Source organism: Capra hircus, chromosome 1 (genome assembly GCF_001704415.2).
Source record: "Capra hircus breed San Clemente chromosome 1, ASM170441v1, whole genome shotgun sequence".
In the NCBI taxonomy this organism is placed as follows: Eukaryota; Metazoa; Chordata; class Mammalia; order Artiodactyla; family Bovidae; genus Capra; species Capra hircus.
Genome location: NC_030808.1, coordinates 108,354,257 through 108,371,073, shown reverse-complemented (window position 1 = coordinate 108,371,073; position 16,817 = coordinate 108,354,257). Strand labels below are relative to the sequence as shown.

Genomic DNA, 16,817 nt, shown 5'->3' with positions numbered 1-16,817 from the left:
GTGTGTGCGAAGTCACTTCAGTCGTGTCCGACGCTTTGCCACCCTAAGGACGGTAGCCCCCCAGGCTCCTCTATCCACGGGATTCTCCAGGCAAGAATGCTGGAGTGGGTTGCCATTTCCTTCTCCAGGGGATCTTTCTAACACAGGATCAAGCCCGAGTCTCTTACATCCCCTGCATTGGCAGGTGGGTTCTTTGCCACTAGCACCACCGGGGGAGTCCCTAGACCACCAGACAAGTCCCTAAAATTGTTTTTGAAGAAAATTCACTTCTTTGCTTCCTGTTACATGGGTAGCGACTTGGCCATGTAATACAATTTACACCCAGAAGTTAAAAATCACACATTCCAAAAGCGGCTCCACTAAGTTGTGTCTCATTTTTCAGTAAAAAAGCTGTTTTCTGTAAAATACAAAGCTTTTGTTTTCAGGTCAGTGGGATCAAAGATGTTTCCTCCAGCACATGTCCAGACTATCATTATATTAGATACTATGCAATGCTTGCTTGCCTGTTTAAAACTCACTGAAATATGGGGCGCGAGTACTGAATGTGAAACTGAGGAATCTAATAAGGGATGGAGAACAGGCATTTATTATTCTAAGAGCACATTTTAAAAACCTAACATCCCCTTTACACTCAATCAAATCCAACAGAAACCTGGGCAAATGGAGGAGTAGCGCAGGTACCCAGAGGAATCTTGCTGCCAGCTGCTGCAGGGGATGCGAAAATGCCGTGACTCTGGGAGGCTCTAAAGACACGATTCTGCCCAAAACTCATCTCTACAAGGAAAACCCTTGGGAATTGCCTGGTGATCCAATGGTTAGGAATCCCCACTTCCACTGAAGAGGGTGTGGGTTCGACCCCTGGTTGGGGAACTAAGATCCTACATGCCATGTGGTGTGGCCAGAAAGAGAGAAAGAAAAAGAAAACTCTATGTTTTAGGGAAAGACTGTCTCATGTTCTTCCTCCCTGCCGTTGGTTTCTAGGCACAGTCCCTTCATGTGGCCTTAGAGCCGGCAGTGATAGCCTTAAACTTCATGTTCCCACACCGAGGGGGTGGGCAGCGGGGACAGGCCAGTTGTCGAGAGCTCAAAGCTGATGCTAATCTCCCCCTCGGGAGCACAGTGAGCTTCACTGACCTACCAGACTCGGCTTCTAAATGTCCCCTCCAGACTTCACGTTTGGTAAGAAAACATAAATGTCATGCCATTCCAGGAAAAGCAAACTTCTTCATTTTATAAGGTTAGTTTTATGAGTCAGGCTTAGTTGGAGACAAGTAAACAACTCATTTGTGGATAAAAATTGCTGCGCTGCACTTGTGTTCTGGACAGGAAGAACATGAGTGTATTACATCATACCCTGGAGTTATTTCGCTGCATTTTCCTTTTCCCAGGCAATGCCAGATAAGGTGAATGCAAGGTATGGAGCAAAAGCCAGTGACCTTCAGATCAGGCCCTATCCCATGGGGATGAAGGAGATCTCTGCCTTGGACACTATCAGGCTAAAGAGTAGTGGAGAGAGACAGACAGACTACTATGCGTTAAGCTGTTTGGCCAACTCTGGGGATAAGTTCTTGACCCTCCCCAAAGAGCTGGTATGGGAAGGGTCAGAGGCAGTGTTCCCCTCTGCTTCCCCTCTGGCCCAGGATGGGGCTCCTCAGGAAAGGCTGATTGTGAGAGGGATTCGAAGTGTTGTAGGCAGGTTGGGAATGGGTTGGGACCTGGACCGGCCTCCTGTTCCAGGTGCCCAGTGGTCCTAACACCCTTCCAGCTGCCTTTGTTTTCATCTAATTTTATTATCTTAATCACTATGCTTTACATATTTAAATATTTTTCTTTTGGGGTTTGTAGTCAGAAAAATTCAAGGATATAGACTCATAGAATATTAGACTTGGAGACTTTCAACTTCTTGCCAACATAGAATTGACCGACACTTGATTATTCAGCATTTGGTTGAAGATGGGGAAATCAGCACCTCCTAAGGCACTTCTTCCTATTGTCTTTAGCAGGTCCCTTCATCAGTACAGTGGGAGAGATAAAGAGAAGGGATGCCCTCCACCCTGTAGAAGCTCACACACGTGCAGGGCAGGAGCACAAAGCAGCCGCCAGTCAAGCGCCAGTCAAGACAGAGTATGAAGGGCAGGCGTGCTGGGGGGTGAGGAGGTTACTGGGGCTGCAGAGATCAGCCAGAGCTGCCCTTTCTTGAGCAGAGTCACGTGTCTGGCGGTGTGGCAAGTACTTGCATCAGCTCACAGTCACCCGGAAGCTGGGTGTGGTGGGCTGAGGACTGGCACCCAAAGAGGTCCACATCCTAATCTCTTGAGCGTCTGAACATGTTACAAGGCAGAGGGGACGTGACCAGCACAATCAGGTTAAGGACCCTGAGCTGGACAGGTATCCTGGCTCATTCAGGTGGGCCCACTGTACTCACATGGGTCCTTACAAGTGTTATCATCAGATGCTGCCTGCTGGCTATGAAGATGGAAGATGGAGAGCGAGCCAAGGAGTGAAGGCAGCCTTTAGAAGCTGGAAAAAGCAAGGAAATGGATTCTCCCCTTGAATTTCCAGAGGAAACACCCTTGCAACACCTAGATTTCGGTCTTCTGACCTCCAGAATCACAAGAGAATGCATCTGTGGGAGTTGTTTTTTCCTACAAAGATTGTGGTCATTTGTCACAGCAGTGAAATCAATACAGATACAAAATTACTTGTGATCCTTCCTAGCGTTCTGTGTAGGCACCTCCCTTGGGGCCATCGGTACTGAGACACATCATCTCCTATACAGCTATGGTACAAGACTCTTTTCTAACTCGACTTTACTGGCCAGAGACATCCTGAATGATTCTAAGAAGTAACCCAAGGTGGAGAAGTGCTACTGCTACTATGGGACTAACTCTGTGCAAACCTCTTAAACTGGGGACCATCACAAAGGCAAATAAACGCCAAGCCTGCAGAAGCGTGAACGAACTTCTAGGTGATTCATGCTGATGCTCTGAGATCAAGGGTCGGGTGGGATTTGGGAGACCGTGTGTGTTTGTGTATTTAACATTCTGTGTCTCTTTAAGATCAGTCATTTTAGAGCTATTTACATTCTGTCTCCAGCAGAACCACCTAGGCTGTTCAAGAAGAGCATGCCACAAAGCCAGACTCCTGGTGGTTAAATTCATGACCCACCAGCAGTGGTCTTTATTTGGGGCCAAGACTAACCCTCTGTGATCACACGCATCCTTGGCTCTGACACCCTGTGTGGCAAGATGAGTGGAAATGTTGTGGGCTGGTAAAAAAAAATGTGTGTGACTCAAAAGCAACTTCTTACAAGCTGGTTAAAAGCATTCCTACTTGCCAGCTCACTTGTAGCTGGTTCGGGTGACTGAAGGACGAGGCTGGGAAGGCCAAGGCTAGATTTAACCTCAGGGCCTTTTTCACTTCGGTGCTGGATCCAAACTCTGCAGTCAGAGCCTGCAGGCTAAGTGGGCACTGCGGGCGGGGGTGGGAGAAGGAGGGCAGAGACATGGGGGGCACCGGTGCCATCTCAGCAGGTGCAGTGCCCTGGAAGGTCTCTGTTCTGTGCTTTCTGGATTGTTATGTTTCATTAACACAGCAGAGGGCGCTGAGGAGCACCACCTTCATCCTGCCAATAGCTATCCCCCTGTGGTTCTTTCATGGGGGCTGTAAAAGCACTGAGAAGCCTTCCTTGTGTGAAAGTAGAGATTCCTTCGCTTTAGGGTTTTACTACATATCCTTCCCCTCCATATTCATTGCAGCCTTCTTCATTCTCCAGTTTTTCTTTTCTATGGTCTGCTTGATGCATTGCTTTTCTGTTCTTGTGAACCATCACCTCTGAATTATTGACATTAATGGAGAGAAGACTTCAAGGAGAGCAGTAATTAGATGAATTATGCTGTATTAAAGTGCTTTATAGATTGAAAAGGGATAAAGGAAGAAGCTTTTTCTTAGTATACTAGGCGCTCTCCCAGCCTTGTCGGCTCAGTGGACAGGCTTTGTTCTGCCCATAGACACGGGGTGTGTGTGGGGTGGGGGGGGAGGGAGGGCACACAGTAGCCAGCCTACCTTTGGGGAAGGGGAGGGATGATCAACAGAAGTCAGCTGTTTTGCTCTGAAACTTGCCTATGTTAGGTGTACACATTATCTAGCTGCAAAATTGTTAAGTAAACTGGTGAAGAGTAGGCAGAAAAAAACATAAGTCCACAAAATCCAAGTTAAATACTGTAAAAAGAATTGATGAAGTCTCTAATAACTCTTGCTGGTTAACTGGGTGTGAGTGAGTCAGGGTTAGGCAAGAAAAGTCAGAAGTAAAAGGAGAGGACTGTGAACTGTATTCTTTGCAAGTGCTTCTGCCATTGTAAGTAAACAAAAGTGAAAGTCACAGATGCCCATTATGGGTGGATCTTCTTGCTTGAAAGACTGCAAGGAGTGCCCATTAATGTCCTTCACGCTACACCAAAAGACAGATGATAGTTTTATATTTGCTGATTTTCATTTAAATTGAAGCAGTTAAGGTTTGGGCATAATTCCCCCGACCTTACCTTTGGTCAACTGTTTTGATTAATGTTTCCAACCAGGTCGTGGCCTGGTCCTCTGAGTAATCCCCAAATAAGGGCTGATTTCAAATGGGTTGCCTTTGTTCTTAAGTCTGTGCACACAAAGATCTCACCAGTCTTTCTAAATGCCAGGGAAAGGCTGGCTTCTCACCAGATGCTTGGGGTAAGGACTAGTGGTTGTAGGTCTTAGAAGTGTCCTGAGCGTACTTGCCTCACTGTAAGGGACAGCCCCAGGTGGTCGGAAGCAGGCTTATCCAGGGTACCCTGGGTAGCATACGAGCTCTCAACACCACAACCTTCCATGCTCTGGAGCCTGCGGCATCAGAGAAACAGGAGCCTTCTGGTCATGGAAGGGTAGCGTACGGTTGGGAAAGAGAGGTCATCAGACAGGGGCAGTGAGGGGTGCCTGTGTCCCTCACTATGCCTCTCTCCTTACAATCTCTCCTTATGATCAGTAAACAAAACAGAATACTCACAAGAGGTTTCACAAGCTAGTTCTGACTTGAGAATCTCAATACTACTTTGCATTTACTATCATCGTGGGTGGCCAGACGGTAAAGGATCTGCCTGCAATGCAGGCGACCCAGGTTTGATCCCTGAGTCAGGAAGATCCCCTGGAGAAGGGAATGGCAACCCACTCCATTATTCTTACCTGGAGAATTCCACAGACAGCCATGTGGAGGCAAAGAGTGGGACAGACTAGTGACTAACACTTTCACTACCATAGCTGTTACTGCATTTTACCACCAGAGGGCAATATTGTTCCTAAAATAAGGGATTCACCCAGAATCGAAAAATCACTTAGAATTTAGAAATTTCAGAGCTGGAAGAGGTCTTAAAAATCACCTGGCTCACAGGCTTTCAAATTTTTTTCAACTGAAACGCACAAGAACTGCATGCTTCATAATGAACCATTTCATACATGTATGTTTGCGATCTTCTGAGGCACTGCTTACCTTTACTCTGCAATGCACGCTAAACAATTTGTATTCCCAATTGTTTCATTAAAAAAAAAAACAAAACTGAAACCACTAAATAGATGTCATAACCAACCAGTGTGCCATTAGCTTGAAAAACCCTGATTTGGTCCCAGTCTCTCATGTACCAAGGGACACAATAAACCCAGAGTCAGTCCTGGAGGAATGAAAGACATTGTGCAGCAACTCAACATTTACTCTACTAATGCACTGACTGGATAAAGTAGTTGAGAGTCTATCATCTTCCACCTCTTGTCAACGATACAACTGCACATGTAATGGAAGCAGAAATTCCTTGCATTAAAGGTCTCTCCTCATTCAAGTAGCTTCAATCAATCAAGTGATTGCAATCGAGCAATTTCATTGAATTTCCATAGAAACTGAAACCACTTAGAGTCTTGGCCCTGAAAGTCACCAAGTTCTCTTCCTTGGCTCCCTGATGTTAAAGCACTTAAAATCATTTTCGGAGGAAATGTAAAAGTAAGCCAGAAGATCACAGGAATATATCCTTTCTTAGGGTCAATGCTCTGGGTTCTTCTACTAACTCCTCCTCCCTTTCATGCATATCTGTCTCTAATTTATTGATTACCCCCACACCCCTGGGATTTTTTAGGCCAAAAAGGAGTATCCCTTTAAAATTCAGGATTATATTATTACAGATGAAAAGAGTAACTGAGCTCTCTGGATAAGAAAGGAAAATTTTTCTTCACTCACTTGGATTTTGAGAGCTAGTTTATTTTATAAAAGATGCCACAAATTCAATTTTTTTAAAAGGGGGTATCCAGCAAGGTCCTACTGTATAGCGCATGGACCTCTGCTCAATGTTATATGGCATTCTGGATGGGAGGGTGTATGGCTGAGTCCCTCTGCTGTTCACCTGAAACTATCACAGCTTTGTTAATCAGCACTCCAATATAAAATAAAAACGTTTTAAAAATTCAAATTATGTAAGTAAAAAATAAGGGGATAAATAAATGCATGAAAATGCCAATTATTTAATTATTTAATAGTCAGAAGAAGGAAAAACATTTCTGGGGCTGAAAAATTCCTGGTGCACTTTAGAAATCTGAGCTTGGCTTTCTGTAGAGAATCCTTCCCACTGATAAGCAGGGAGCAAATCTCCAGGCGGGGAGTGGGGGTGTGCGTGGAGGTGCTGTTCCGGCTCTGGGACGTGGCTACTCTCCACTTTGATAGAAAGTTCTCAAGTTCTATTCCGTCACTTCTCTGCGGGGAAGTGGGGGGCCGGGGGGGGAGTTAAACTGAACCTCCTTGAGACAGCAAGGTCTGTTACAAGTGACAAGCGCAGGTTGCCTTTTTCTAGGGAAAAAAAAAAAATGCTTTCACCAGTTAATAAATCTAGCCAAACTGGGTGCAGGGTTAAGTCTTTGAAGAACCAAGGCGTTCTCTTCCAAATGGCGTTCTCACACCCCCAACATCACGTCTAGAACTATCTTAAAGCTTCTACTGCCACTCCTTAAAATTTTCTCTTTATCCTCTTCATTAAACTCTAGCTTCTTCAATGATGAGTCTACAGGCTTTGTGGAATACTGGGGGTTGCTGGAAAGAGCATCCTTACTTTGGGGACAAACAGGGTAGTTCTGTAACTTTCGTAGTCATCTTCTACTTGAAAAAGCAACAGAGCTCCACGGACACAAAATGGTACCTACAGCCTTGAAATTAGCAACGAAACAATGAGCTGCCAAATTCTCATTCATTCCCTTTACAAACACAACAGCCCTGGGTCATTCACTCTTATTAGATTAAAGCAGACGCCAGGATTACGAAGGTTCCTGGCCAGGCCGACGCGTAAACTGCAATATTATCCTAAACCCTTGCAAGACGGCCTGCATTTGACAAGGGAACGTCCACGGTTCGGCGTGGGAACTGGCTTGGATTTTGAAAAACCCTGTCCAGAACTGACGCTCAAGTCGTGCATTCAGTGACCACCTCATAGCAACCAACTCTGGAAACATCAAGCCTGGCCTTTAGGGCCTGTTCCTCAGTTTCCCCATGTACCTGTTTCCCAGGTATGGGAGCTACCCTGTGGAAATTCTTTACGGCCTTGTAAATGCCAGAAAGAACAAGTCAGCTTTCCGCGGACTCTGCGCCCCGACGGGCCCTTCCAAGCGCGGGAACTGTTCGGGCTGTCTCCGCACCTGGCGCACACCGTTCTCGCCGGCGGAGCCCCAGCACGGGCGCGCGCATTCGGCAGTCACCGCCCGCGCGGCTGGCGGCCGGTCCCCGCGCGCGCCCCGTGCCGCTCGGGTACTCACCCACGCGCGGCCGTCCAGCACACTCGCCAGCACCTGCAGGGCGCTGGGCGAGGCGGCGCGGAAGTTGAAGAAGTGCAGCGCCGCGCGCGCCGCCTGCGAGAGGAGCCGGCTCGAGGGCTCCGCGTCCTGGAGCCACCCGGAGTCCTCGGGCTCCCCGGACGCCGCCGCCCCCTGGAGGGCGAGCAGCAGTAGCAGCGGTACCGCGAGCCGCTGGGCCGCGGGGCGCGTGTCCCCCGGCCGGGGAGCGGAAAGCGGTTGCCTGCGGAGCTGCATGGACGCGGGCTGGCGCGGCGCTAGACCGGTCCGAGCTTCGGGTGGGCGGCGCCGGCGCTTGAGGAAATAAGGCCGGGCGGGCCCCTCCCCGCCGCCCCCAGGGCGGCCCGCTGGAGGGCGTCCGGGTCCCTCTCTGCGTTTCCCGCAACCCCAGGGCCCCTCCGCCCCGCCCCACTCCGCCCGGGCTCCGGCTGCCCCGGCTCGGTACCCGGACGCGGCGGCGCCTCCGCGGCGCGGGGCGGGGATGTCTGGCCGGGGCCGCGCGGGCAGGGGGACAAGAGGCAGTGGAGACCTCTCTCCAGGGAGCGCGGCCAGGTCGGCGCCACCCCGCGCCCACAACCTAGCGCGGGGACCTGGTTTCTGGCTGCGGTTGCTGTGATTTCGAAGCCCTCAGGGTTTCACAGCAAACCTGCTTCAGTTGTTCAAGGCTTGGAGCTTATTTCCCAGAAGAAGAAATTGGAAACGGGTGGAGAACAGGACGTGACGCTGGCATTGATGGGGGTCCTTATAGCCCAATGACTTTGAAGTGAGCCAGATACCCAGAGAATTGGGGCTAGAGAGGGGGCTGCGGTGGTAAGCTGATAAGAAGCTAGAGGCCCCACTGGACTTGGAAACGTTGATAACCGTGGTGGAGCGCAGGTGGGCGTGGAATCCAGAGTCCGGCGAAGTGAGGCATGGATTGGGCTGTAGTTATGTGGAGGCAGCAAGGGTTGACGACTCTTTTTAGACACGTGGCAGTGAAGGAACCAGATGGCCATTGTTCTTAAGTCACAGACAGAAAGCCCAGGAGAACTCGGAATTAGAGGCATTCCTAGCATCCTTTTTCCCACCTGTCTTTAGTTTGTTCAGGGGTCTACCCCTCCCCAACACTCGCTGACCCCATCCCCACCGAGGAACCAAAGAAAGTCCCTTCTTGCTGGTTACTGGTTGACGCCCCACATAAAAAGAATGTGGTTAAGATACGCGTGGGGGAAGGCTGGGGGCGGGGGCGACAGATGGGGACGCCATCTTTGAAAACATCTTTCCTCCCCCATTTCTTCGTTTGGATGTTGTCCGTCTCGTGCCCTTCTTTTCTCCAAGGTATTCATGGACCACTCATCCTGCTGGGCCCTGAGGGAAGTGAGGAAGGGGGCAATCTGATAAGTCTCCAGGCTCCTGGAGCACAGCTTCGAGGCAAGGGGAGACCAAGAGGCAAGGGAATGGACCCTTTGTTGGATGCAGTTACACGCTGTGGAGAAGGGGATGGGGAGTTGGTTATAATTTTAAATAGCGTAGTCAAAGCATGCCTCACTGAGAAAGTGATATTTAAGTAAGGACCTGAAGGAGAGATGAGGGAGCCAGGTGGACATGTATGGAAAGAGCACTGTAGGTAGAGGGGACCGCAAGTGCAGAGGCCCCGAGGCAGGAGTCCACTGGCATGAGTGAAGCGCGAGCAGGTGCCGCTGGAGGGAGAGGACAAGGAGAAGACAACTGAACGCCAGGTCTGAGGGACAATGGGAAGACGGCAGAGCATGTATACTGTGTCTGGGTGTGCCCCGTGTAAGTGCGCCCCTATCTTGCCAACAGTCTCGCGATGAAGCCCATCTGTAGAATGGCTGAGCAGAAGAGAAAGGAGGAGCCTGGGATCCTGATGACGCTGAGCACCCAAATCAGCTGATCCTGGAGCTCATTTCTTATGTTCATTGAAGCTGGCGCTTCTGTTTCTTGCCTTCAGAGGCAGCCTAACACAAATAAGTATCTTCCTAGAACCCAGGCAACTTCTCCTCCAAGGGGTTATCATGGTAGATTTCTTGAGAAGTTATCACTTCCAGGTTTTATAAAGACTTATAAAAATTTTCCTTATTTTATTTCAGTGCTTCATCCCCAGTGGGTGCTGGGCAGCTTTCAACTGCAGTAACAGGAAAACTCATCAACGTTGTGGACTCTGCAGTGGTGTGGAGTGGGAGGTCTCCCAGATGGTTTGAGGATTCAGCCTTTCTCCATCCTTCAGCACAGCTCTCCTCAGCTGTTTGGCTTTTTGTCCACAGACTCACCTGTCCATAGACTCACCTCCATGACTATAGAATGGCTGTCACAGCTCCAGACACAGCTCCAGGCTTGATCCCTGCATTGGGAAGATTCCCTGGAGAAGGGAATGGCAACCCACTCTAGTATTCTTGCCTAAGAAGAAATAGTCACACAAGGGAACAAGCATAACTGCCTGAGTACAGAGAATTCTTCCAAGGTCAGCTGTTTATAATATTGGTAGTAACTACACTTGGGCCAGATTGTTGGTCAGGAACACATATTTCAAAAGTTAATTACAGTGTTCACTTTATTAACAGATTTTCTAGAACAGGAGAAGATCCCCTTGATTGAAAACTGTGTGTTTGTCCTTTGTCCATTTATCTGTGAGATCTGTGAGATTCTAATTGATTTATCAAAGTTCTTTAAACACTAAGGAATGGGGCTTCCTGGTGGCTCAGATGGTAAAGAATCTGCTTGAAATGCAGGAGACTCAGGTTTGATCCCTGGGTTGGGAATATCTCCTGGAAAAGGGAATGGCTACCCACTCCAGTACTCTTGCCTGGAGAATCTCATGGACAGAGGAGCCTGGTGGGCTACACAGGGTCGCAAAGAGTCAGACACAATTGAGAGATTTTTCAATTGAGCGATTTTCACTTGCAGGCTGAGATGTGTCACAAGAATCACTAATATTTTTTCCCCTAAGTTCCTACACTGTGTGTGTGTTGTTCCTTCTTGCCAGATGCCGTGTGCAGGGCGATGTTAACGGCGCACTATGTGTGCCAAAGGGCCTGAACTTGTGTCACAGGGCTGATCCCGCCCTGGTCTCCCTGGCGTTGTGGGAGGACTGTCCTGCAGGCAGGGAGGAAAGTCTTAGCCAGTGGGACTGGCCAACCCCCCCACCCCCGCCAAGAGTGTCCTGTATGTTATGTTTGTGTGTGTGTTAGCTCAATCGTGGCCAACTCTTTGCAACCCTAAGGACGGTAGCCCTCCAGGCTTCTCTGTCCATGGAATTCTCCAGGCAAGAATATTGCAGTGGGTGGCTGTTCCCTTCTTCTAGTTCTTTAATCATGGCTCAGGTGATTGTGAGCATTTTTATAATGGAGAATTTGGCTTGTGTTTAAGAAATATAATGGTATAAATCATTATATATGTACTTAGACATAATTGTATGAAAAGATTCAGAAGGAAAATTGATATAATATTTTTCTAGGCTATTTGTAACGTCTATCAAAATTAGCAGTTCATGTACCCACTGACCCAGCAATTCTCTGGCTACCTCTATAGCTTATAGAAATGATACATCCACCCTTGTACACAGAGATGTATGAGAATGTGTCTCTCTTATGTAGGTTGTAAATTCATTTTACAAATGTCTCATTTTCTGCTCTCCACCCCAGAACAGTGTCTGGCATACCATGGGCATCAGTACAAATTTTAGGAAAGAGTGAAGAGTAAAAGCTGGAAAAATCTAAGTCCCATGGCTGAATAATTATGGGACCTCCATCTAGTGGGATACTCTGCCACCATTAAGGAATGAGATCCAGGAGTGTAGATACTGAGCCATCTCTGAGGTATAATGTTAACAGACAGCAAGGTGTAGGGTAGGGCAAATTGTATGCTGCTGTTTGTTCAGAAAGAAACAAACTATATAAACATATGCATGCATGTATGCTAAGTTGCTTCAGTCACGTCCAGCTCTTTGTGACCCCATGGACTGTAGCCTGATAGGCTCCTCTGTCCAAGGGATTCTCCAGGCAAGAATACTAGAGTGGACTGCCATGATATGAGTATATACAGAAATGTGCAAACAGGCAAAGATGTCTGAACAAGTTTATAAGAAAATAGCAATAATGGGATGGGGGACAGGGGTGTGAGAAACTCTTTACTATATAACCTTTTGGAGTGTTTTTTTTTAAACATGTATTACCCATTCTAAATAAATAAATGAAATGCTGTGTATGAGTGCCCTTCCTATCAGTTTCTTCATCACCATTCCTACAGGGACATTACAATTCTATTAATATCACTCAGCACAGCCAGAGCAAGCATGACCTCAGCTTATACATGCAGTTTGCACTTATCTTCCTCCCTCTGCACCTCACCTTTCAACACTCTTCTGCCTCTGGCCTAGTCATGTTTCCCCTCGTTAGACTATCCAGGACAGGAGCCAAAGAGCTAATTCATACTGTAGTGTAAATGACTGCCACAGTTCATTGCCTTGCTTCTTTCAGGGGTTTTGCCATTTTAATAGGGGTAGAGTCTTGAGCCAGGAGACCTGAGTTCTGATCGAACAGACTGCAGGATGGGCAGCTGTTCATTGTCCAAGTCGAGGTATTCAGCAGCCCTGGGCACCTGCCCTGCCCCTTCCTGTCCCTTTGAGTGGTAAGAGGCCAGAGAGCTAAGTGGGAGGGCTTTGAGAGGCATTAACTGTTGATTCCCCTCCTCTAGGAAGCAGGAGCTGGGATGTGCCTTCCCTGCGGGTAGCTAAACACAAGCTTGCTGAAGTGCCTTTACAGCAGCCTGAGGGGCCTGGGCCGTGATGTGCAGAGAAGAGCAAGGTGACCCTACTGCCATGGCCATCCCCAGCTCTCCCGGCTTGTAGAGGGTGTGTATGAGGACTTAGGAGCCAGTTCCACGAGCCACAGGGCCCCTGTTCTTTATCCAAGCCCCAAGAATACACCTGAGAACAGAAAGAGTCAGCTGGGCATTCAGCCAGAGGAGCTGTCATCTGAGGTTACAGAAGCTGGAAGAGCTTTGTTTCTCCACAGATCCAGCCCAGAATACTGTCCAGATTCTCCACCTGGGGATCTCTATACAATGGGGGGTTTGTAAATTAATTGTTGATGAAATTTTCAGTTTGACTTTTGACCAGCAGTCTCTTGCTGACTTATTAGTAAATACTAATGTGTTTCTGTGAAAATGTCATCAAATAAAATGGAGGAAAACATCTTTTCTAGCTAAGAAAAGCAAAAGGACAAAAAAGGCTGGGGTCTCCCAGCAGGGACTGCTCTTCCTCTGGGTGATGCTGCTCTGATCTTCGTCATTCCCTGCCCTTCCCCAGTGCTGCTGAACGTGCTTCACTCCACCTTCACACCCCTGGGCATTGTGGGGGTTTCGGCGTAGACTCGGGGACCTATCTGGACATGTGCTGGCCTGCAAGCCTTGGAGCTAGCTGCCCAGCCATGAGACTGAAGAAAGAGCCTGAATACAGAGAGCAAGACATCAGGGGCTATCAGATAGCAGAGCTTACAAGTCTGAAGCCAAAGGTCCTGGAGAGACACCCCCTACCCCATACAGCAGACAGGACACGGCTGTAGTCTTTGCTATGGGGAAGAGGAAAAAAAGAGGTTGACGCTTACATGGGGAATTAACATCAAGTTGGCTCATCAGTTACCAGGGAAACCAGCGGCTGGGACAAGGGGCAAGCACGCAGGCAGTTACTGATTGGGCCTTATGATTAAGGGGACTAAATAGTGATGTGAGAGAAGCAGGTACTGGTCGAGCAGGGGGTGGACAGAGAGCAGGAGAGCAGCCATCTTGAACAGCCTGACCACACAGAGAGTGAATCATGAGGAGCTGCTGATAGTGTCTTGGAGAGGAGCTCCTGTGCTCTTCTAAGACACCATGTTCTTCCCTCTCTTGCCGTGACTTTGAGAGGAAGCCATGGCCCCCGAAGCTGTTGGCACCATCTTGCCATCCTCAGGAGAGTGGGTGTCGGGATGAAGGCAGCTGCTAAGTCACTTCAGTCGTGTCCGACTCTGTGCAATCCCATAGACGGCAGCTCACCAGGCTCCTCCATCCCTGGGATTCTCCAGGCAAGAACACTGGAGTGGGTTGCCATTTCCTTCTCCAATGCATGAAAGTGAAAAGTGAAAGTGAAGTCACTGAGTCATGTCCAACTCTCAGCGACCCCATGGACTGCAGCCCACCAGGCTCCTCCATCCATGGGATTTTCCAGGCAAGAGTACTGGAGTGGGGTGCCATCGCCTTCTCCGGATGAAGGCAGAGAGGAGGCATAAAAGAAGCCAGGTCCTTGAGACATTACTGACCTGCTGGCTCATGATCTTCCTGAAGCCTACCCTATCCAGACCTTTCAGTTACAGGAACCAGTGAGTCAAATTTATTGTTTAAGCCAACTGAAGCATGATTTTGCTGTCCCAGTTGAAAAATTCCTAATGGATTTCTGAAGCAGGTACTACTGGCAGGAACCAAAGAGCTCTAAGACTGCCCCGTGGGGGGTCTGCGCATGCTGGGCCAGGGAACACTCCAGCTCCCTCCAACCTGAGAAGACAGTATTGGCAGATTCCACAACACTGGGCTAAACCAGGTGGTGAAGGGAGACGCCCTCCCCCAACAACTCCCTACTTCTCCAGCCATAGAGGCCGGGCCAGGCTGTGAGCCAGGAGGAGAAGTGACTGTTCCCAGGCTGGACAGCAGTCAGCTGCACTGCCTCAGGCGCTCCTCTAAGAAGAGCAGGCTCAGGAGGAATGGGAAGGAGGAAAGACCCTGGGCAAGAGAAGGAACCCCTAAGATAGAGACTGGAATCCAGGCTGTGGCTCAGAGTAGGATCCATGAGAGCACTGCTGGAGCAGATGGGGTATCTTGAGTATCCTTAATGACAATGTTTTCTTACCCGTGGAGGCTTGGGGAGCAAAGCTGACTTCAGGGACTAGTAAAGATGAAAACCCCCAGTTTATACACAAGTGACCCGCCTGCCAGTGCAGGAGATGTAAATATACGGGTAGGATCCCTGAGTTGGGAAGATCCCCTGGGGTAGGAAATGGCAACCCACTCCAGTATTCTTGCCTAGGAAATCCCATGGACAGAGGAGCCTGGCAGGTTATGGGGAGCTATGGGGTCGCAAAGAATTGCACACGACTGAAGCGACTTATCACACACACACACATGGTGTAAAACCCCAACTGCTCCTTTCTGGATCCTGACGTTCTCCCAGACCGTCTCTAGAAGGACAGTCAGAAGCTGCTAACAGTGGAAGGGAGCTTGGGGAAAGAGGGGCTTATTCAAACTGTACGTCTTTGGTTCATTTCTATTTCATTTGCAGACCGCACAGAGGCTCAGAGCTCAGACTTGGAGCTAGGCTGCCCGGTGTGAGGAGCAGCTGCACCAGTGTGAGCTGAGGCTGGTTGTTTCACCCCCGCCCCAGGCCTTGGGGGTACTACCTCCGTCACAGGATTATCAGTGAGGCTCCTGGGCACTAATATCTACACGCACATAAGGCACTTCACAGTAATGGCCATGATTGTGATTATTATTTAAAAATTGAGGTGTAGTCTTGAAACTAATGCAATCAGCTGTGAAATTTTCACAAATGATGTAGAGAGATAGCAGGGTCTAAAAACTGCCGGTCATTAAATAAAATCTTAGCTATTACTTTTAGCCTTCTTATTCTCATCTTTTGTTGGAGGTACTGGCATTGAGTCTATATTCCTTTTTTATTCTTCTCCCTGGTATCAGTGAATGCTGGTGGAATCAGAAGAAGAATATGGATAATCAATCCTTAGCTACTGAAAGCTGCTTCATCATAGTTCAGTTCAATTCAGGGGTGACCGAGATGCTCCTATCTGCAGCCCTGGAACTAGGAACGCTTGTGGAGAAAATTCAGCTCACCTGGTTCTTTGGGTTCGCATCTTGTATGCTCCAAGTGACCTCTTCACTTCTGTTTGGGTTCACCCTGTAAACCCCCACATTTTCCATGCTGGGTCGGTGGTCCACAGTGTCTCTCCTGAGACCCCTGGAGGGAGACGCTTTGCTGGTGGTGGAAAGAACGGAGGCCTGGGTCACTCCATCTGCTCTCCTAGACTTGTGGCTTCCTCCTTTCTCCCTTGAGGGTGCCAGGGACTCGTGGGGGGACTCACCATGTCCTACACAGGGGCTCATAAGCTACCTGAGGTTCATACTGGCTGCAGTGAGTCCCCAGAGAGGGCATTTTGCTTTGGGAACAAGAGCAGGGTTGGAGCTTTCCATGTTGTGCCCACACCCCACCAGACTCTCAAGGACAAGGCAGAGGCTACAGTGCCCATGACCCTAGACATAGGTCTAGGCTGTGGTGGGACAGCTAATAGTTGCTTTCTGAATCTCTGAGGATAAGGAGACAGCATTTCTATCCTGAATCCAGTGAGGCTTAGTTCTTTGAGATACACAACTGGAGACTAGTTTTCTTTTAAAAGAGATATGATAGGAAACAAAGGGCTTGCATTTATTCCTGTTACCAAAGGAAAGATTTCCCATGACGTAGTTTAGGTAAAGACTGATGTGGATGTTTGGAAGCCTTGAAATCCAAATGAATAAAACCAACACTATCCAGTAGAATTTTATGATGAAAATGTTGTATGTTTACACAATCCAGTATGGTAGCCACAAGCTACAGATGACTCTTTAATGCTTGAAATGGGGTTAGTGTAGTTGAAGAACTGAATTTTAAAGCATATTTAATTTTGATTGATTTAAATGTACATAGCCACTAGTGGCTGGTGATGATCACTTTAGACACACAGTTATAGACAACTGACTTTCACTACAGTAATGATTGGGGAAAGAAAGTAGCATTTTTGAGAGCTGTATTTCAAACAGAATGTTGGATGGTTTCTGTAACAGAATTATCTCATTTAATCCCCACAATCCAGAGGGATGAACTGGGGGCCAGAGAGAGGGGACTGGCCCAAGGTGGCATCCTCAGAGGGGTCAAAGAAAGGGTTCAGCCCTGGATCTGG

General features: G+C 48.4%; 1 protein-coding gene across 1 annotated transcript in view; it reads right to left on the bottom strand.

Annotated features, from left to right (window-relative positions):
• RARRES1 (retinoic acid receptor responder 1) overlaps positions 1-8,490 on the bottom strand; it is a 41,286-nt gene extending 32,796 nt beyond the window's left edge. Inside the window, exon 1 of the mRNA XM_018048385.1 lies at positions 7,807-8,490. Within this exon, the coding sequence (XP_017903874.1) occupies positions 7,807-8,079 (273 nt within the window). The 5' untranslated portion in view covers positions 8,080-8,490. The remainder of the gene's footprint in view (positions 1-7,806) is intronic.